At 56.7% G+C, this 22,165-nt stretch overlaps 1 protein-coding gene across 1 annotated transcript in view; it reads right to left on the bottom strand.

Annotated features, from left to right (window-relative positions):
* Nucleotides 1–1,816, bottom strand: part of GPC4 (glypican 4) — a gene marked incomplete at both ends in the record, with an annotated part of 70,845 nt that extends 69,029 nt beyond the window's left edge. The window contains one exon of the mRNA XM_082488169.1: nt 1,450–1,816. Within this exon, the coding sequence (XP_082344295.1) occupies nt 1,450–1,816 (367 nt within the window). The remainder of the gene's footprint in view (nt 1–1,449) is intronic.
* Between the last annotated feature and the right edge of the window lie 20,349 nt (nt 1,817–22,165).

The raw sequence follows: 22,165 nt of genomic DNA, 5'->3' as shown, positions 1-22,165 counted from the left end.
AACAGATGTAGGCTAAACGCATATCATTAGTCTGACAATATAAAAGCGCCACCGACCGAAATCATTTTAGTTTTGCCAGTGAAAAGGATAATGTATGCATATCTGGAGGGCACACCAACGGTAAAGATTACCCCCAGCGTCTACCCCGGCCCTCTAAAGGTATTTACTTGGGGTCTGTCTGTGTTGTGACAGTGTCCTAGACCGAAATGAATGCCTCTAACACTCCACATTTTTGAGCCATTCAGTCATGCATTTTTGTTATTGTTGAAAGTAGTGCGGAATTGCAGTGCGGGAGCCCGAGTCCTTGGTGGTCTCCGAGGATTCCAGCTAAAAAGGCACTTCCTTTGTTCCGCGGAGAATGCGGTCCAGTAGGTCATTCAGAAGGGGAAATAAAAGCAGCGGCCCTGGGAGGGAGACGAAGGATGAAACAAAAAAAAGAATAAAATGTTTTGGGTGTGAGCACATTAGCTACCATTTCCTACCGCTACCGGCTGCCAGCGGTCCCCGGCCCCGGGATGCGCCGGTACCTCGGGACGAAGGTGGAGGGAAGAAAGAAAGAAAGAAAGAAAAAGAGAGAGGAAAAAAAAAGAGAAAATAAGAGGCACCGTTTCTCCGTCTCCCCGCCGGGAGAGCGGCACCTGGGGCGGCCCGGGCCGGGGCGGGGGGGGGAGGGCGGGGGAAGGCGCCCCGGGGAGCGGAGTCGGCAACAGGCGCGGGGCCGCCCGCCGCCCCGGGGGTGGGGGGGGGACACACGGGGACGGAGACACCAGCCGGGCTTCGGGGAGCCCCCGTCCCAGCTCCGGGGAACCGAGGCGGGAGCCCCCATCCGAGCTCCCGGGCGCCGCCTCAGACGAGAGTGCCGAGCTCCCGGGGAGCCGGGGCGGGAGCACCCAGGCAACAGCCCCGGAGCCCCGAGCCGAGCTCCGGGGAGCCCCCCGCCGAGAGCCCCGAGCCAGGAGCCTCCAGACGAGCTCCGGAGAGCCCCCAAACTAGAACCCGGGAGCCCCCAGTCAAAGAGCTCCCAGCCAGGAGCCCCCATCTGAGCTCCGGGGAGGCCCCGGACGAGAGTCCCGAGCCGAGCTCCGGGGAGCCGAGGCGGGAGCCCCCAGGCCAGAGCCCGGGGAGCCCCCAGACGAGCTCCGAGGGGCCGAGGCGGGAGCCCCGAGCCGAGCTCCGGCGGGCCCCCAGACGAGCTCCGAGGGGCCGAGGCGGGAGCCCCGAGCCGAGCTCCGGCGGGCCCCCAGACGAGCTCCGAGGGGCCGAGGCGGGAGCCCCGAGCCGAGCTCCGGGAAAGCCCCCAGCCAGGAGCCCGGGAACGCCGAGCCGCGCTGCGGGGAGCCCCCAGACGAGCTGCGGGGAGCCCCGAGCCGGGCAGCGCGGCGGCTGTACGGAGAGGGGGGATCCGGTGCGGGGGGAGCGCGCACAAAGGCGGCGGCGATGGCGACTCACCGCTGATCTCGTGGCTGGGCGCTTCGCTCTGGCTGAAGCCTTTGGCGGCGTAGAGCCTCCGCACTTCGGAGCAACTTTTGGCGCGGGGCTCGGCGGCCAGCAGCAGCGGCAGGCTGAGGGCGGCCAACGTGCAGAGGAAAGGCGGCAGGCAGCCGCGCCGCCGGGGCATGGTGCGGGCGGGCAGGGGCCGCCGGGGCCGGGCCAGAAGGGCCGGAGGCCGGAGCCGGCCCTCCGCCGAGCCTGCCCCGCCGCGCCGACGGGGAGCCGCGCCCGCTGCCGTCCGCCCCGCTCCGCCGCCGCGGCTCCTCCGCTCCGCTGGCCCGGCGTGCGGCGGCGCTCTGGAAACTTGGCCCGGCAGGAAGCACATGGGGTGGTGGAGGAGGAGGAGGAGGAGGGCGGGAGGGAAGGAGGCGGAGAGGGCGGGCGGTAGCCAAGCAGGACCGCGCAGGGCCGGGACAAGCCTCTGCAGCCCCCGGGGAAAATCAGGAGCTGCGATCCGCCCGCCCAACGAGGCGGAGCGGAGACCGCCCTCCTCCCTCCGCCCGTCCCCCCGGTCCGCCACAGCCCCCTCCCCCCCCCCCCCCGCCTCCCCCCGGGCTGGGCCCGCCGCCCCCGGGTCCTCCCGACCCGCACCACCTCGGAGCCTCCCAGCCCCGGAGCCGGGTAGGAGCATCCCACGGGCGCGGGGGGTTCCCGTCGGGCATCCGCGCCCCCTCCCCCCCCCCCCGCGGAGGGCGGGAGAGGTTCCCCGACGGGGCTCAGAGCGGACCGGGCCGGGGGCGGCGCTCACCGCGGGGGCGGACGGGGCAGCGCCGCTGCGGGTTTAGTGCGTTCACTACGCTGATGAGTTTTGGCGTCGCTGTGACCGGTTTGAACTATGTGTATGAACGACTCCTCCAAACCCACGGGGTTTTGTTTTGTTTTGTTTTTTTTTTCACTGTTTCCAAGCGTTTGGCAGGACAGAGGTCTCAGACCCACAGACACCAAAACGCTCCGGCCGCTCGTCCTCCTTCACACGCCAGCCCTGCACGCAGACACGTGCCTAAACGAGCCCCACTAAACCCTAAAACCAGGGATTTACGCCCAACCATCGCTGCTTGCGATTCTGTTTAATGAAACTCAGGGAAATACTATTGCAAGAATAACATAATTATTTCACTGTCACTTAAAGTGTCTGCTTCAGGAGACCCCACTCCCTGTCTGGCACAGTGAGGCCTTGGTGTCCGTGTGTCCCGGGTGTGGATGCTGAGCAGGCAGCTCCGTCCTGCTGCGGCATCCCCATGTCTGTGCCCAGTGCTGTCTTTCTGTTGCCCCATGACAGTGTAATGGCATCATTTTTAAAAAAAATAAAATAAAATAATGTGCAGCAGTTTGCATTTCATCCTGCTCCTTTATTACGCTCATTTCTCTCATTGCCACGTTGGGGAAGGACAGACTGAAACAGCAGCGGAGGAAGTTGCCAGGTTCACCCCCTTGCTCTCAAGCTTTTGTCTGCGGAACAGGAGGAAAAGACCCTCTCTAAAGACCCTCTATTCATTTTCCCAGCGAGAGCGCGCCAGCAGCAGAGCGCGGCCACGCTTCCCCCTGCCAAGCACTTCTCGTGGGAACAAGATGCTCATGCAGCTCTGAGCTTTCCAGCGGTGACACCGGCAGCTCACTGCAGCCTCGGGGCAGCCCAGGCTGCTGCAGTGGAGGAATTACCCCAAAAGCGGTGGAAAGCCGGGTTACCGCAGCCCGGCTTGGGCCAGCTGCGACAGAGATGCTCCTGCTGTGGTGCGGCTGTCCCTCCGGCGGGGATGCGGGGAGCATCCCCTGCCTGCGCCATGGGAAACGGGCCAAGCCATCCCTAGGGGCAAAGCTGGAGTTTGCTTTATCATGCGTTAAAAACCCTCCAGGGGGACAAATCCAGCCATCGTGCTGGAAAGGGGATGAAGCGGGGGGGGGGTAGGGGTCTCAGCCACCCTGCCATCCGCCGGGGCCGCTCACGCCGAGCTGGTGAGACAAGCCAGGCCAGAAGTTCTCATGAAGTTATAAAGTGTCCTGAGAGAGAATAATCCTCTAGGATCTGGCCCTGCAATGTATGACTGAGTTCTGGTTTTCAAAGCACTACCTCACCCTCCCAGCCTTTATTTGAAGAGACAATGTGAATTTTAAAGAGAACTCAGCAGGGAGCACTGCATTTTTTATTCCAAAGTGAGAGAGAAAACGAGAGTGAGAAAGTCTGCGGGGTTAGAGACAGCTTGCCATTTGTTGTTTCTCATAATCCCATACCTCGGCAGGATTTAAGAAACCTCCTGAAAAACACGGAGGGTTTTGTCGAATACTTGATCAAGTAGTTAAATCAAAGGCTGCAGCAAAACAATGGGACTGCCTGAAATTTTTCAAGAAAAACTCTTTTTTTTTAAGGAACAGGAAAGTAGCCTCTCTCAAAAAGGAATTTTTTTCTCTGAGTTTTTTCCCTTCTCCAGTGTTTTCTCACATCTGGCAGAACCTCCCCCAGCCCCCTCACCCCAAACCGCTCGAGCGATTCGCCTTCCCCACTTCTCTCCCTTTCCCAGGAGAAAAAGACGGAGAAAAGCAGAAGGGAAAACTTGCGGGTTAGTTTCAGAAAGACGAAAAGACGCTGAAGTTGTTTTTCAGGGCAAAAAAACTTCTGACTTCCCACCTCCCCCCAAACTCTCCTCTCTCCCCGTGAGTTATTTCTGCCCCCAGACTCAGCGTTTCTTTCCCAGCCCTAGAAGATACCTCGAAGCTTGTCCCAGTGGCACGGGATGCTCCCTGGTGCTGGGGCCGGTGTCCCCATCTCCCCTACCTGCGCAGAGAGCTGAGTTTTGGCTCTGCCCGCTCCCAAAACCACCTGCGAGCCTCCTCTGCTATTGGAGGGGGGGGATGCTCAACGTGTCCCCACCGTCGGGGTGGGCGCCCCTGGGCTGGGCAGAGCCGGCTGCGGCGTGGACCCGCAGGAGATGGGAGACAAGGTGATATCACCCGCGTTGCGTCCGCGCTGAGCCTCTTACAGCGTACGCCACGGGCCTCGCGCAACTTGGCATTTCCAATCTCTGTCATCTCATTCGGTGGAAAAAACTGCAGCCCCGCCAGCCTTTCGGCGAGAAGGAAGGGTAGGGAAGGAGAAACCAGAGGAGATCCAGCTCCTGCCATGTTTCTCTTCACCTTCCCCCGGTGTGCCGCCTCTCCTCTCCCGCACAGACCTCCGCCTGCCCAAGCCTTCCTCCGCACAACAAAGTTATGTCGGTTTAATTAAAACCACTTTGACTCTGCTCTAGAGGCATTGGCACTAACCCTTCACGGGGGGTGAGGTTAAATCAGCGTGAATCTTCCCGGCATCGACCGCATCCACGTTGGCGATGTACCGGCTTAGGCTAAAAATCAATGCAAGTAATTCCCACCCGCGTGGGATTCACCAGATCGATTTTAAGCTTCAGGTTGGCGGGAGCGGGGCAGTCCTCTAGCACTGACAAATCCTGGCAGCAGAGAGGAACCCCAAGCCCGGCAGCGGCACCGATTACATCCGAAAATCCCCGCTGGGGTCCGACGAGGGCTTAAAATTTCACTTCGATTTAATTCCGGTCCTGACCGGAGATCTGCCGCAGCCCCGCGGTGTTCCCAAGTCATCTGTCGGGGATTTTACCGGGGGGTTGTACTCGGAGAAAGATTTCAGATGTAGCCCTTGAGGAAAATCTGGCTGAATGCAATCCCTGGGCTGGCTAGCATTAAGGGTGATTAAATCCTACGCTGGGGCAGGAAAGCCTGGGCCACAGGGAGGTTAGAAAGTGTTGAAAGGGAACTGGACCAACGTGTCTTCCCAGCTCCAGCGCATCAGCAGGAGACGGCGCATCGTAAACCCCAACCAGGCGCGTTCCCTCTCCTGCGGCGGAGCAGTCGGGCCAGAAGGAGGGAGGCACAAGTGGAAACAGCCTCCTTTGATAAAACCCCAAATACCACAAATTCGGGGGGGGGGGGGGGGATGTGTGTGCATCTGTCACCGGGATGGAGGGGGGATTCTGCTCGTTGCAAAATGAAGCTCTGAATCTGGGTTTCGAATGTCAACGACCGGATATTTTAGGGCAAGCGGATCCGGCGCTTCGGCACGGGCTGATGTCTCCATTTATTTTTATCACTTATTTTTATCCTAGGGCTCCTTCACCCCGTCCAGCGAGCAGAAACCTCGAGTTCGGCTGCGGGGTAAGGGGTGGGTGGGCTCCTCATCGCCTTTTGCAGAGGGGGGTGACGCCGGCCGGGCTTTGCCGTGGCAGCGCTCACTTCCCGAAGCAGTGCAAACCGATGGGAAGATGCTAAGAGGGCAGCGGGGAACCGGCTAAGGGTGGGGGGGACAGGCTGGGTGTGCAAGGAAGCTGCTGCGAGGGTTTCTCTCAGCCTCCCGCGTCCGAACCGGCTCGCAGCGCGGTGCCAAGCTCAAGACTGTCTCCATTTTAGGGAATGCGAGAGCTCATCTCTCCCCCCCAGCAGGACAAGAAGTCATCCCAGCTCTGTCCCCGGACACCGCGGGGAGGACACTTGGGGACACGCAGCGTTGAAGGGTGCAGGAATGCACTGACTTTCACAGATTTTTCGTGCCCGTTCTTCCCAGCTCTCCCAAAAATGACTGTGCGGCAGATGGCTCTGACGCGTAGCGCGCTCACACCCAGCGGATAAAAATATTCCCCAACAGATTCCCGGCAAGCGGACGTCAGTCACCGCCGCTCCAGAGCTGGCCACGGCTTCATCTCCTCCCCGCTCCCCCACCGCGGGGGCACAAAGAGGGTCCCCGGGCTGCGTCTCCCCAATGGCCACTACGTGGGTCACCGGACCGATGCTGGCGGCTGGGCTGGCATCCCGGCTCCACGCCGGCTCACCCACAGCCTTTCCCGCAGCTCAGCATCCCCGGGGACATGTCCCCAATGCTCCCCGCCCCGGGTGGCCCTATGTCCCGCGCCTGTGTCGGTGTCCCAATGTGTCTGGCTGCCACCGAGGAGGTGGGTGGCAGGACGGGACCCCGCGTCTGCCTCACACAGGCCTTTTTCAGTGTGAATTACAGCCGTGACGTTTAATTCTCCCTCCACGCTCGCATAATCTGCTTGTCGACGTGAAGGGGGGGGGGTGGTGAGAGCGCACGGAGCGGGGTGGCGGGAGGGGGAGCGTGGTTGGAGGGCAGGGGAGAAGATGAAGGGCACGTAGTGATAGGATGAGGGGGAATGGCTTCAAACTGGAAGGGGGTAGGTTTAGATTAATCATTCGGAAGAAATTCTCGGCTGTGCGGGCGGTGAGCCCCCGGCGCAGGGTGCCCCGAGAAGCTGTGGCTGCCCCATCCCTGGAGGTGTTCAAGGCCAGGTTGGACGGGGCTTGGAGCAACCTGGGCTGGGGGGAGGTGGCCCTGCCCAGGGCAGGGGGTGGGACTGGATGGTCTTTAAGGTCCCTTCCAACCCAAACCATTCTATGATTCTATGAATTCGGGGATGACAGCAGAAACAAGCCCACAAGTCATTCTTGCATTTCCAACCCTTCCCCAGAGCTCAGCCCTCCCCCAGGTGCTCTAGGCTATATTTACAGCAGGCATCACCACCTGGGCTGCTTTTTGTTTTTTTTTTTCTTTTTTCCTCCTTTTAAGAGTTGTTTAGTGGGTGCTGTGAGCGGTGGCACAGCCGGCCCAGGCACTCCAACCTGCCCGCTCGGGTTCGTCTCACCCGTTAATCGCGCAGGCTCCCAGTGCACAGAGAAGCACATCACCCAGCTGAGGCTTCACAAAACCCCGGAGCTGCAGAGATTAGGACCGGAAAAAGCTTCAGATCCCTGATGCCTCCTTCTCCGGCCTGGTAGGACCGACCTCAAGCTGTCCCTTCCCTCTCCAGTCTCAAAAATCCCTCCTCGATGGAGACTGCACAGCCTGTCCCAGCTACCGACTTGGGATCTTATGGCACAGAAACATCTCTTAATGGCTGACCTAAACCTCCCTGGCCACGATTCAAGCCTGATATTTATTTTCTCCTACCTCCTGTACGTGGAGAAAACGTACCCTGCTCTCGGTGGAGCCCAGAGCTCTCGGCACGTATGGCCAGCACGGCACGGATGGAGAAGGCCCTGGTCACTGTTGGTGGCCCCATTGGCCATGTGGACTCGGTCCCAGCAGAGGAGAATGACCCCAAGTGCCATCTGGAGCAGCAGGAAATAATCTGCCATGGAAAGGGGAGATCTGCCATGGAAAGGGGAGATCTGCCATGGAAAGGGGAGGTCTGCCATGGAAAGGGGAGATCTGCCATGGAAACGAGAGATCTCCTGGCATGAAAAGGGGCGAGAAGGGGAGACGCACGTTCCGAGCAGCAGCTAACCCCAGCCAGTTGGCACTGCTTAAAAATGAGTAATATCTATGTCTTACCTGAGCTCCCCGGTGCCCTGGGAAGAAGGAGCCCGGTGCTCTGCGGTTGTCAGCAAGACCGTCCCGGTCCCCTCTACCAGCGGGCACCGCCGCCGATGGCATTTGCTCCCTCTGGGTGGGAGGTTGGTTTCCACCGGCAGCACTGGTGTGTGCCAGTCCAGGGATGGAGCTGCACCGTGACGGTCAGCAGAGAGGGCAAAGTTGATTTCTTCGGACCTGGAAAGATGAGGGAAAGCTTGCCAGGGGGAGCTCCAGAGATCCTCACTACTGCACCCAGCGCTTCACCTTAGGGCCTTTCGTTCCCCTCAAAGCGCGTCTACCCGGGCACCGATCCAGCGAGCGCTTCGTTTGTAGACATCTGCCTCGTTACAGCAGGGTTGTGCGGCAGCACCTCTGAGGATTTCGTTAGCGGCGGCGAGCAGAAGCGGCTAACGCCTTTGATATCACCCGGGCTGAGGGTCAGCAAGAGAGCAGGGGGAGCACGGGCTCTGAGCGGGACTTGTCCTAGTCCTGTTCTGTACATGGCTTCATTATCAATAAAATAATCACAGAATCACGGAATTTTCAGAGTTGGAAGGGACCTCTAGAGATCATCCAGCCCAACTCCCCTGCCAAAGCAGGATTGCCCAGAGCACATCACTCAGGACTGCATCCAGGCGGGACTTGAAAATCCCCAGAGAAGGGGACTCCCCCCCCTCCCTGGGCAGCCTGTGCAGTGCTCTGTCACCTGAACCGTAAAGAAGTGTTTCCGTGTATTTGAACGGAACTTCCTGTGTTGTAACTTGTGCCCACTGCCCCTTGTCCTGTCACTGGGAACCATTGAAAAGAGCCTGGCTCCATCCTCCTTCAGCCCACCCTTTAGATACCCGTACGCCATAATAAGGTCTCCCCTCAGCCTTCTCTTCTCCAGGCTACAGAGTCCCAGTGCTCTCAGCCTTTCCTCATAAGGGAGATGCTCCAAGCCCTTAATCATCTTAGTTGCCCTTCGCTGGACTCGCTCCAGCAGTTCCCTGTCCCTCTTGAACTGGGGAGCCCAAAACTGGACACAGTATTCCAGTTGTGGCCTCACCAGTGCAGAGTAGAGGAGGAGAATGACCTCCCTCAACCTACTGGCCACACTCTTCCCTATGCAGCCCAGGATTCCATTGGCCTTTTTGGCGACAAGGGCACATTGCTGGGCCATGGATAATTTACTGTCTACCACAACCCCCAGATCCTTCTCCTCCGAGCTACTTCCCAGCAGGTCCGCCCCTAACCTGTACTGGTGCCTAGCATTCTTCCTCCCCAGGTGCAGGACCTTGCACTTGCTTTTGTTGAACCTCATTAGGTTCTTCTCTGCCCAGCAATGTTATAATGTTAAATAAAAATATATAATGATCAAATAATGTCTGTTTTTTTTTTATTTAGCCCCGGGCACTCTCTTCATTCTGTTTAAAGGCTATTTCAAAAGAATTTGTAAACACAGTGTGTGCTTCCACGGGTGGCAGGAAACAAAACCCACTTAAAGATCACCACCGCTGCGGATGGATGGCATTGGCAGCGCGCACACCGCTCGCCCTCCGGCTCGCCGGCTCAGCAGCGGGGCTGGATGGGCTGATGCGGCTCCTCTCCGCAACACTGCCGTGCCCAAACCAAAACCCATGAAGGAGCAGCCCAGGAGAATGGGGCGCAGGGCATCCTGCGGGGATGCGCTGTGGGGCCGAGGACCGCTTCTCCACGAGGAGCAGGGGCAGCCCCGGCCCGTGTCCCCCCGCATGGCAAACTGTTTGCGCTTCACTCCGTCCTTCCTGCCTGTTACGGTCTGAGGAACCCGCAACAATCTAATGTCGCTTAGACAATTAGTCTCTCACCCGATAACCACTCCCCACCCGGGAAGGGCAATTGGGGAAAAACAAGGAAACCCGAGGGGTGAAATATAAACAGATCTAATAGAATAATACTAAATAATTAACATTAATAATACTAAAGAACCAATATCGATTCCAATACCCATATAAAAGGATAAAAGATTATCCCCGGCCCGTTCTGTGGGTAGAAGCCGTGCGCTCCCCGCAGTGACAGCCAACGTGGGACACCGCCAGCGCTGCGGCTGCGGGAGGAAGGGAAGGGCTCAGGGCTGCGGCACCGGGGCGAGGGGTTCTCAGGGTGGAGAGAGAGAACTCCTCAGCAAAATTCCTGATTGCTATGGAATGCGCCGTCCATGGTATGGAATAACCCTGTTGGCAGCTCGGGTCCAGTGCCCGGGTCTCGCTCCCCCTCATCCCCGCACCCGGCCAGCTCCAAACCACTGAGACCTCGAAACCCGCACACCATCGCTGGCTGTGAAGTAAGTATTTTCACAAATTCAGACACTGGAGTCTTCTGAAAGTGCAGTTTTCCCAGGCATTAGGAGGGACCTTGCTGCAAAGTAAAATTACTGACAGAGAAGTTAATCCCGTGTCGCTCAAACCAGGACGTAGCCCAACGGGGCCGGGGCGGCACGCGGGCTGCCAGACGTTCATGGTTATAGCGGTGCTGCTTGCAATCCCCTTTTTTTTTTTTTTTTTTTTTAATCTGCTTTTTCATTCCCCTCCGCTCTCGCCCCTCACCCCCCGTGGTTTAAAGTTTTCAAATGAAAATATGCGAGTTGTGACTTGGGGGTAGCGAGTCGGGGCTTGCGAGGAAAGCCGGGGAGGGAGGAGGGAGGAAAAGAAAGAGCAATCTGCTCCGAGCGCCAGCAATTGTTTTTATCCTTTCCAGATGAAGGAAAAAAAAAAAAAAAAAAAAAAAAGATCATGTTATTTGTTCGGCGTAAAGTTCCAGATTTTCAGGAATGAAATCTGAGAGCAACATGTCAACAGTCTGCCTGGAGAGCCGAGGGTGGATGGTGGCCTTTGTGCTCCCGAACACCAGCGGGGCCGGTACGCTCGGCTGCGAAAAAAAAAGGCTCCATTCTCACACTCTGAAGTGGTGGCATTAGATATCAGCAAGATAATGGGCCCAGGGCCTGGCCCTATTTCTGCTCCCAACCCAACGGCCCCAGGCAGCTGCCTTTGATGTGCTCATTTATTCGCCTTTTCTTTTCACGGATGATATTTTTAACCGATATCGCGGTTTGGGCACAGATTGGGGAGAAAGAGGTGGTGGGAAGCGGGGAATGAAAGTCATTTTATTGCGATAGTTGATCAGGAAGGAGGGAAAGAAAAAAAAAAAAATAGTGCGGGGGGGGGGGGGGAAATCAGCTGGTTTTTAGCCTGCGGGTCGATGTTTCCCGCTGTAAATCAGTCAGGACCGATGGGAGGGAGATCCCGCATCTGCCTGGACCAACCTGGAGCTGCTCGGGGACTGTAGAGCCCGCCGCCCCGAGGCATTTGCACTTGAATCCCAGGGGAAAAGGAAGGAGACAGCCGGGTCAGGGAGATGGCCAGCGGCGAGGTTCAGCCGGGGCTGATTGATGTGCGGGGCGGCGTGGGTGGTCCCATGCCACGGGGCTGGGAGCGTGCCCCTCACGAGATGGGGACGGTGGGAGCAGCCACCGCCCCTTTGATGTGTGGCCCCGGCCGTCCCGCACGCTCCCGTCCCCTGGAAATCCAACCCATGGGTTTGGGTTGGGGCCGTCCACGGCCTCCAACCACATCCAGGACAGGATGAGGGGAAAGGGAAAAAAAAGAAAAAGAAAAAGAAAAAAGGGGTGAAAAAGAAAAAAAAAAGGAAGGAGGAGAAGAAAGGACTTTTCTCACCTCCTCTTTCCACTTCGCAGAGCCCCCGTGAGAGCAGCGCTCAGCACCTCCAGTGAGGAGGTTGGGAAGATGCTCAGCCACAGGCTCTTGTACAAGGGGGGGCAAAAAAACCAAAACCAACCCATTCAGCAGTTTTTGGTATTAATGGCCCAGCAAAAGTTCCCCATGGAAAATTTCATTCTGAACTCACAACACCTTTGTTTCAGCTGAGAAAGCGAAGAAGCTTCAGGTAGCTCTGCGCTCGCTCCTCTCCTGCAACACAGGTCTGAAACTAACCGTCAGCGGTGCTGAGCTCTTGCAATTTGGGTTTCACAATACTTAATGTAAGTGCCCGGCACTTGGAATTGTTGTCTCAGCTCTTTAAAGAGTTGGGGGTTTGTTGGTTTTGGGTTTTTTTTTTCTCTATGTCCCACGGCTGTAGTGGGAAAACTGAAAACTCACACCCAAAACATGCAAACCCAGATGGCAGGAATGGGACTCCAAATTAATTATTTCTTAATTTAAAAATTCTTTTACATTTAATTGGGTTTCTAAGGCAGGCCTGGCTGCCTTGGAGCTTCATTCACCGGCTCGTACGCTGCTGGGGTGAGGATACCGTGACACTTACAATGACAATAGCTCCTATGGGTGTTTTTCTTCCAGAGCCTGGAAGCGGGCACACGTGTCCAAGAGACCGGTGACAGCCTGCTCCCAAACCAGGCTCATTGAAGGTGAGGTGGAGCAGGGCCGCTTCGCCGGCTGCCTCTCCTGCCTCAGCACCCTCCCGTTGTTTGGAGCAATGAGCCATTTCTCCACGAGAGATGTCCTCTGTGATAGGAATGCTGGGGCTGGGGGATGTTCTCAGCCCCCAACAGAAGCGTGCTACACAGAATCCCGGACTGGTGAGGGCTGGAAGGGCCCTCTGGAGCTCCACCAGTGCCACCCCCCGCCAGAGCAGGGGCACCTCCAGCAGTGGCACAGGACACCTCCAGGCGGGTTTGGAATGGCTCCAGAGGGGGAGACTCCCCCCCTCTCTGGGCAGCTGTGCCAGTGCTCTGCCGCCCCCACAGGAGAGAAGTCCCTCCTCAGGTTGAGATGGAACTTCCTATGCTCAAGTTTGTGCCCGTTCCCTCTTGTCCTGTCACTGGGCACCACTGGAAAAAGACTGTTCCCACCCCCCGGCACCCGCCCTTGAAGGATTGATAAGCGTTGATAAGATCCCCCCTTGGTCTTCTCCAGACTGAACAGCCCCACGTCCCTCAGCCTCTCCTCACAAGAGAGATGCTCCAGTCCCCTCATCATCTCTGTAGCCCTTTGCTGGACCCTCTCCAGCAGTTCCCTGTCCTTCTTGCCCCGGGGAGCCCCGAACTGGACTCAGTACTTCAAAAGGAAGAGCCTCTGGCCCTGCTCAGAGTGGCGCTTTCAAGTGGAAAAAATAGAAAACCCAAGGTTTTCATTAGCCTGGAAATTAACATAGGTGCATACCTGCCCGTGGCCCCGTGGAGGGGAGGAGGCCGACGGGAAAGAGAGCGCTGGCACAGGCTGCCCAGGGCGGTGGTGGAGTCCCCTTCTCTGGAGATGTTCAAGACCCGCCTGGATGCAGTCCTGAGTGATGTGCTCTGGGCAATCCTGCTTTGGCAGGGGAGTTGGGCTGGATGATCCCTAGAGGTCCCTTCCAACTCTGAAAACTCCGTGATTCCGTGAATAATGGCAGGGGGTGAAGCACTGGCACCTTCCACACCGCGTGAGCACCACGGTGCTCATCAGCCTCGGGAACACTGAGCAAATTATCTTTCATTTAATGCTTTGGCTAACCATGACTCCTTTGGGATGGAGGACCACAAACCGCACAACTCCCTTGGCCAAGCCCTCCCCAGGGACGAGCGGCACTTGCGGTGGGGGCCCCCTGACCTTTCCTGGCACCCCAGCTAGCAGGGATTTTATCGCTGGAGCCGCGGCAGCCCCTGCTCACGCCGCCGGCTCTCCCTTGGGTTTCACGGGGATAACGGGAGCAAGAAGGGGGCTGAGGAGCGAGTCCCGCAGCGGCAGCCCAGAGCCCGGCCAGGCGCTCCCCGCAGCCCTGCAAACCGTCCGCACCCCCATCCCACGCTGCCGGGAACAAGATCAAGAGCAAACAGCGGAGCGTTAACCAAAATGCCATGTGGGGCTTTGCAAAAGAGGTGGTAAAAGCCATCTAAACAGCAGTCGGGGGAATCCACTTATCCTGCAGCCAGTGGACACGGGAACGTGATGACCTTGAGTTACTCCTTCAGAGATTGCATTAGCAGGTCAAGGTCACAATGACCAGCGGCTTCTGCCAGACAGTTGCCAGAGGTGGCGTCTGGCAGCCCCTCAGGCAGGGGGATCAAGCAGTCTCCTTAAAAATAATTAAATGATCTATTTCTTGCCTAAAACGATCAGTTGTTAAAGGCTGGGGGAAAAAAAAAGTTTCAGGCAAGCGGCACAGGAACCGCACCGAGGTTTGAGCGAGGGTGCAGGGTGGGCTACAGCGCCGGTGTTGTTCCTATTATTATTATTATATACTACTTATTATTATTGTATATTACTTATTATTATATACTACTACTATTATTATATACTACTACTACTACTACGGTTATTGTCACGCCATGACATACAAGGGCTCTCTTCCTCCCCAGGAGTGAGTGCCCATCGTGGCGGTCTCAGCCGAGGGAGGTGACACCGACACCATCCGACATCCACGCACAGAGCATCTCAGGGTCCTCTCCTTCCCCGGGCGCTCGCACCCTACCCGCACCCGGTCCCCAGACCTCCCAGCTCGTTCCTGCTTCTCCCTCGACCCCCGCTTTGCTCCCCCCAAATCCGGGGACATGGTCTCCTGCCACCCATGGCAGCCGCTGCCATCTCCCCCGCTGTGTCTGTCACCTGCACCCCCCCGAGCGGTGGCCCCACAAGGGGATGCGTTAGTCCCCAACTTCAGTGGGCTTCTCCCACTTATGTAATGAGACATAAATTATTATCGGTGAAATCCTTCATGATTTCATGCGGGGAAGCGGGAGGGCTGGCAATAGTTTCTCCCCCCGGCATCGCCGCAGAGCTGGAGCGCTGCCGACGAGAGGTTGCCTCCCCTTCTCTGCTTTTTTAAATTTTTTTACCTTTTTTTTTTTTTTGCCCCCCCCCCTCCCCCTTATTTTAAAAAACATTTTCTTTTTAATTTATTTACTGCGGTCGCACATTTGGTGTCTGTAGGGCGGTTTCCGTAAACGTGGCGCAGCTCAGATAACACTAAATACAGCAGCGTGCAAAGCCCGTCCCCCACACTGGCAGCCCGCGGGCGGGCGGGTAGCGTTTAAAAGGTGCGAGACCCACGTCTCTGTTTATTCTTTCACCAGCGGACAAGCGGCTGCGAAACATTTGTCTCCAAGCTGTGGGACGCAGCTATCCCCCTTCCCAAAGCAGCCCTCCGTTACGGACCTCCGAAGCGGTCCTGGCCACAGGCACGGATCGGCCCCCTCGCTGCCATCAGTCACTCATTACCAACTCAGCGTCCACCCGCAGACTCGGACCCTCTCTGCAATTACCCAGAGCAATTAGCGCCTTTGCTCCTCGACCGGATTGCATCTCCCTGCTTCCCAGCCTGGCCCTCCCAGCCACCAGCATCTGCTGGAAGCGCCGGAGAAGGCCTCCGTGGGCCACTTGGGTTTTGGTCCCCAGCCTGGGCTCGCGCTGATGTGCAGCAAGGCGATGAGAAGTCCTTTGTTGGGGATTTCATGTCACTGATGCTGGTGATATGGGGTGAAAGCTCTTCTTCCCTTGCCCTCCTGCTTTCTCATCCTCACCGCAGGCAGACCAGTGAAGAACTGGGCTGGTTGTGTGTTTTTGGCACACTAAATCCCAACCTGCAGCAAGGGCGCTGCTAGAAGGATTGCAAGGAAACACCTTGGTGGGCTGGAAATAGCATCCCTCTCCTCCGACGTGGTTGCGGGAGGCGGTGCACGGCGAAGCCGGCCCCGACGCTTCTGTGGCACTGCCGCGGTGAAGTGTGCGCGCCGGCCACCACGCTTGGCGATGTTTGTCACACACGCATTGAGAAGCAATAGCGGTGACTCACGCCACGGCTCTGGCACCCTGGGCCAAATCCCGGATCCTTCTGCAGGTTTCAGCTCAACGTTATGCCACCATCCTCCCTTTACTTTTTTTTTCCCCCCCTCTTCTCCAGAAAGCATTGTTTTCCCTTCAAATGGGAACAAATACACCCAATACTGGGAATTTTGCTAGATAGAGTCCAGATGACAAGTTCCCAGAAAATGCTGTCAGCCGCTGAGATTCAGCTACAAGAGACATCATCCAACGTTAGCCATAAACAACGGGGGCAACGAAATGTCTGGCAGATCTTGAAGCGACACGAGATGCCTGGGCTCCACAACAAACCCGTTTCACACCACGGGAAAGGTCACCCCTTTAATCCACTTCTGGGCGGAATGTACACACACGTCATTCTTCTTAACATCTGTAATTAAACAGCCTCTTACTTTGCTATCCAGCCCGTGTTTATTTTGCCGTTTGCTAACATGGTGGATGGTAATATAATCTGACACTGAAGGGATGCAGGCTGCTAGGGGCGGGTTTCCCAACCGCTTTTCAGCGATTTGCCTGCAGAGAGCTGGATGCGGAGGGCGGCTGTGCTGCTCAGATCCACCAGCGATCTCCTTTCTGGATGTGCCGCGTCTTCGCGTGCTGAAATAAGCATAGAGGAGAGCAAAAGCAAACAAAAACTGCCAGCAGAGACCCCCAAACACGTTGACTTGGCGCACGGAGTTGTTGAGGTCTCTGCCGGGCTCCTACGAAGGAGGCGGCGGCCACTAAGCCGGGAGGTTGAGTCTCGGTCTGTACTTCTGCTATGGAAAAGTCTGATTTTCATAGAATCACAGAATCGCTGAGGTCGGAAGGGACCTTTAAGATCATCAGGTCCAACCATTAACCTGCCCTGACACAACCACTTCTAAACCACGTCCCCGAGTACCACCTCTACCCTTTGTTTAAACCCCTCCAGGGATGGCGAATCCACCCCCTCCCTGGGCAGCCTCTTCCAATGTTTGATAACCCTTTCCATGAAAAAAAAATTCCTAATATCCAATCTAAACCTCCCCTGGCATAACTTGAACCCATTTCCTCTCGTCCTATTACTTGTCACCGGGGAGAAGAGGTCACCACCCCCCCCCCCGCTACCCCCTCCTTTCAGGGCGCTGCAGAGAGCGAGAAGGTCTCCCCTCAGCCCCCTCTTCTCCAGGCTGAGCACCCCCAGGTCCCTCAGCCGCTCCTCATGAGACGTGTGCTCCAGACCCCTCACAGCTCCGTTGCCCTTCTCTGGACACGCTCCAACACCTCAATGCCCTTCTTGTGGTGAGGGGCCCAAAACTGGACACAGCACTTGAGGTGGGGCCTCACCAGTGCCGAGGACAGGGGGACAGTCACTGCCCCAGTCCCGCTGGCCACACTGTTCCACACTATTCCCGATACAGGCAATCACTGGGAATGTACTGGAGTATTCGGCAGAAGCCTTCCACGTCCCTGCGGCCACCGAGGAGCATCAGAAATAACCCCAAATAGTCCCTTAATGGGGCCCTTCCTTTCCCACGAAGCGCTCTCGGGTACCACCCCACCGCACTGGTGCCCAGGAGGGAAAACCCCAAAGCACCCAGCACGGGTTTGGTGGATGGTTTTTCTTTTTTTTTTTTCTCTCCAAACCTTTCGGGCCGCAGGGCTGGCACAGGCTTCGCGGGGAGCCCCGCCGGGCGCCGGGCGCCACGGCTTTTGCAGGAACAGCGTCAGCTGTCGGGACGGGCTGTGGGATACGGCGCTTTGCCGCCCAGAGGCACGGATGCGCACTTCAGATCCTAGCAGGCTCTCCAGCAAAACAACACCAAGATGTTTATTTTCAAAAGGATACGACGTTTGACATAATAAACTATATTTGATTAATACTGACTGCTTTTCTGGGTTGGGTTTGGTTTTTTTTTTTTGTTTTTTTTTTTTGAAGGCAGTAAATTCGCTGACTGTATAAACACGCCAGGGTCGCTTCATCTGCCTGTATCAAAATTTCAGTTACCTCATCTCCTGGGAATGTCCTTCAGTAACATTTTGACAAGCTTATTTAGGGAGTTGTTTGTGGGTTTGGGTTGTTTGTTTTGTTTTTGGTTTTTTTCCCCGCTTTTACTTCTTATTGAGGTCTCCCACGAGCGAGCCACAGGCTGGAGCCGAACAAAACCCACCACTAGTCTTCACATGGAGAGCTTCACCATGTCCCTATTAGAAAACCCAAATTCCCACGCTGAGGAACCAGCGAGCATCCTCCGATGTGATGGCTTCACCTCATTCCCCTCCGCCTGTGGATTTTATCCCCTCAACACCTCCATACCCGGCTCCTTCCTAAAGCACCAAATAACGCACAAGGAGGATTTGCGGAGTGGCTGATGTCCGGCCGAGTCACCCCCAGCTGTGGAGCTCGCACCGAAAAATCCCTGGGTTTTCTGGGAACGGACACCTGCTTCTGGGGCGTCCGGCTCATGAGCTGGTAAAGCTTTAGCAGCGTTTGTCAATCATTAAGCTGCGGTGCTGCTGGAGAGGTCAGGGAAATTCCCACCGAGGCATCCAAGCGTTGGGGAACCACGTGATATTTCTGAGACTCTTTGGCTTAGGGGAGCTGGAGAGCCAGTGGGCTTGGCCACGGCCGGTCCCACCACTGAGCTACGTGCTCCGAGGTTGGAAGAGGCATCTCACCAGCACGCGTGACTCCGTTTTGAGCATTTCGAGGTCTTCCTGTGGTTTCCCGTGGTTTACTTTAGAGACTTATGCAAATTCCCACGTCTGGTCCCCACCAGCAGCCCGCTCGTCCCCCTGCTTCCCCGCGCCTCTTCCACCCCAGGACCGTCCCCCCGCCACCGCTTCCAACACGGCTGCCAAGGTCTCACCATGGACCAGCAGCTGCCGAGAAAATAGGGCAGGTGGCACCGGTTTTGACTCAAAGGCAAATCAAAACACCTGACAGCACGGGACGGCACACGTCCCCCTTATGCAACCCCGCAGGAACGCCCCCGTGTCCGGCTGCCGCCTTCACGGACACGGCCGGCGCCCTCCGCATCCTCCGGGCCAGCGGGGCTTTGTTCAGGTTGGAAGCCCCAGTGGGTCCGGCCCCACATCGCCGCTGGATCCCCGCTCCAGCGCGCTGGGAGGCTTTGCTCACGGAGGTGAACGAGCAATTCTGAAAAACTCCCTGAAAAACAAAACTGAGACACTTTAGATTTCACTTCCCAAAACAGCATGAGCCGTAAGCACCAGCTGTGTCGAGCAGCTGTTAAGTGCGTTAGATTATACCATTCCAGCACTAAACTATTAGTCAATTGATTAATGAACTGGGACTTCCCATCCAACAAAAATATTTTGGTTTTAAATTATAATTTGACGCATGGTTAGCGCAGAAATACATTCCACATGCTAAGCACGTGTTTGCATCTCCTCACCGCCCTCCGACACGGGGAAAGGTACCGCCTTCGCCACCTTTTCAAGGCTGCTGGCGAACCCACCGGGAGACGCGCTGCCTTTGCGTTGTGGGGCTGACGCTGCTCGCGGGACGGCCGTGGTGGCGGCGGGTTCCCAGCCACCCCGCTGCTGCCACCGGAGTTGGACGAGCGCTGCAAAACCGGCCAGAAAGCGTTAAAGTTAACCGGCAGGGAGGTAAGGGCTCAACCACCCCTGACGGGAAACCTTCCCCAAGGTCGCCGGGACTGGAGCCGCCACCGGCACAAAGCACTGAGCCCGCGAGGCACCATCGGGACACGGTGGTGGCAGACGGAGGGCAGCCCCCCGCCCCGAGGAGCCCACGGCTCTGCCCGGGGAGACTCACCCATCAGAGCCCGCAACAGCTCTGGGTTTCACCACAGGGCTCGAAATTAGCTAGAAAAGTGTTTTGTTTTTTTTTTTTTTCCTAATCCCCACCCCCCCAAAGCACCTCTGTGACATAAACTCTTCTGTTCGGCTACTTTTCCCGCTGGCAGAAAACCAGACAGAGATTTACTCTGGCCCCGTGCCTCGCTGGCCGGACGCGGCCACCCCACCGCCGGTGCCGGAGTCACATCACCGTGTTACCGAGGTGCTGTGAGCACAGCCGAGACGCTGCCCCGGCCCCTACCCTTAGCTCGAGCCCCGCACCTCCTCTATTATTCTATATATGATACATATACTCATTATTGATATATATACTAATATCTATACACATATATCTGTGTATATATATGTATACATATATCTGTGTATATATACGTATATATACACAGATATATACATATACACATGTATCTGTGTATATATACACATATATCTGTGTATATATACATATATCTGTGTATATATACATATATATACACCAATACCTATATATCCACTAATAATAATAAAGAAAAATTGAAATATGTATCTTGACCGCGTAGTAGCGGTTAAACCTGCAAGCCCTGGGACAAGGCGTGGGGCTCCAGGTACGCACGCACAGGGGAGGTGACAGTGCCCATCTCCTGATGGAGGTGTCCCCCTCCCGTGGCAATGCAGGTCACAGTAAGCAGAGGAGGTGTGGAGAAACAACCAGGGAACAATTCCTTATTTCTCAGGACGCGGGAACAAAGCACTGCCCAAAACTGAATGTGAGCTTTACTTCACCTCGGTGGGCAAAGCACCCTTTGCAAAACCCCTCTTAAAACACGCGCGCAAAGACACCGCAGGGGAAAATTCAACAGCTTTTTTTTTTTTTTTCTTTTTTTTTTTCCCCAAGTTATAATGCATTATTTTATAAACTTGGCAGGTAGTGGGCTCAAAGGCTGGTTTTTACGATCTCTTACCATAGCAAAGTCACCAACAAGCATAGCTTTGCTCAGCAGCGTGTGCGTGCAAAGGGAAAGCGGGCTCCGCGTGCCACAGAGGGGTCTTCTGCCGAGAAGCATCAGCGTCGCACTGCGGAGACGCAGCGTGGGAAAGCTCTGTGAGAGGCACAGTCCGCGGCCCCTCCCGAAGAAAGGGGAAAAAACCTCGCTGGACGCAGAAGAGCCAGTGCCACCATCCCACCCTGCTGCCGGTCTAAGGAAGGAGCAGGCAGAATATTTCCGACGTAATATTAGAGGAGAGAACGTCCCCGTGCCGGTAGCAGGGATACCCGGCAAAGCAGAAGCAACGCGACGTCTCCGTACAAAGCCGGCGGCCCGCTCCCGCCCCCGGCGCGCCAGGGGGATGAAAGGGAACGATCAGAAGGGAAGAAGCGATGGGATTTCAAGTGGCGCTAATAAAATATTCCCTTTGGTGGCGCAGAGGCTCACGGGCACGGCCAGCCGCGGCCGACGGGGAGAGCGGGGCCGATGCGAGAGCCAAGTAGCAGGAGGGTCAAGAAATGCCTCTGCCAGCAACGCCGAGGGCTCTGCCCCGCGTCACCCCCCGTGTAGCCTGATCCCTTTGACCCGAGGGCTCCCTGGCGCGCGGCGATCCTGAGAGACGGAGAGGGCTGCGGTTTAGAATCATAGAATTGTCTAGGTTGGAAGAGACCCTTGGGTCTCTTCCAAACACGTTTGGTTTGCGAACGTGTAAAATGCAAATACGCATCGACAAATACTACGCATCGCACGGGCACGGATGTAAAAAAAATCAGCGTTTACAGGAACACCGTATGGCACCAGCGCTGCCCAAACATCCCCAGCGCTCAGCCCGACGCGGATGGGACGCACGGGGTGCGAAACCCAGAGGAGAGCTCTCTGGCCGTCACCCAGCGGCTCACACCAGAGCTTGGCCCAGACCCGCTCCCCTCCATCAGCAGCGGTGGGCAGAGGAGTGGGGAGAGCCCTCTGCCACCGCTCCCCAAGCACCTCCCGCGGTCCCAACGCCTCAAACCAGGGTCAGCCACAGCAGCCCCACCACTGAGACCGGGCAAACTTTCCGCTCTCCAAACCACCTCATTGCCCGGTTCGGATTTATCTACTCTCTCCCAACCGTAAAGCCGCGTTGAAAAAGGTCTGAGGCACACAAGTATTCAAAGCGCGCGTGCGAGCGTGTGTGTGCACGAGTACGCGCGTGCACTGCGGCTTAAGATACGGCGGATAGAACCACTCCAAGGAAAGGCAGCATCTTAAAGAGAAATATGTAACCATTTTGGCCAGGAACCAAACCAAACCCTCCCTGGCTCCAGCCCATCCGTTTAACCAACCTAAGAGCCGCCTTCCCGTGGTGCCCCCGAGCCGGGCACCGACGGCCCTTGCCGGCCGCCCGCTCCAGCAAGAAGGCAGAGCATCGCCTCGCGCACACGGGAGGCTACTTCCAGCCCACCGCTTACAGAGCAACCGACCTTTATTTCAGAGATAGCTTAAGTAAAATAACATGCAAAGAAACACGTGAGTAAGAGTTTCATCTGCCTCAGGCTGCTGCAAATCCTTTTCTTTTCCTCCCTCGTAGCACAATGCGTCGAACGCCTGTTATTCATCCCCGTAAAGCGCGGCGCGTACATCCACCCCGTCTGTCCTTTGGCTGGAGCTGCGTTTGCAGATTTCCCGTGGGAAAGGAGGTGTTTCGCTTCTGAAGAATAAACCCAGGGCATCGCACGGGCCACGGGGACGCC

The sequence above is a fragment of the Vanellus vanellus genome, assembly GCF_965231255.1.
Source record: "Vanellus vanellus genome assembly, chromosome: 10".
NCBI classification, from domain to species: domain Eukaryota; kingdom Metazoa; phylum Chordata; class Aves; order Charadriiformes; family Charadriidae; genus Vanellus; species Vanellus vanellus.
The sequence above is the reverse complement of the archived record's forward strand: the minus strand, read 5'-3'. Positions and strand labels throughout refer to the sequence as shown.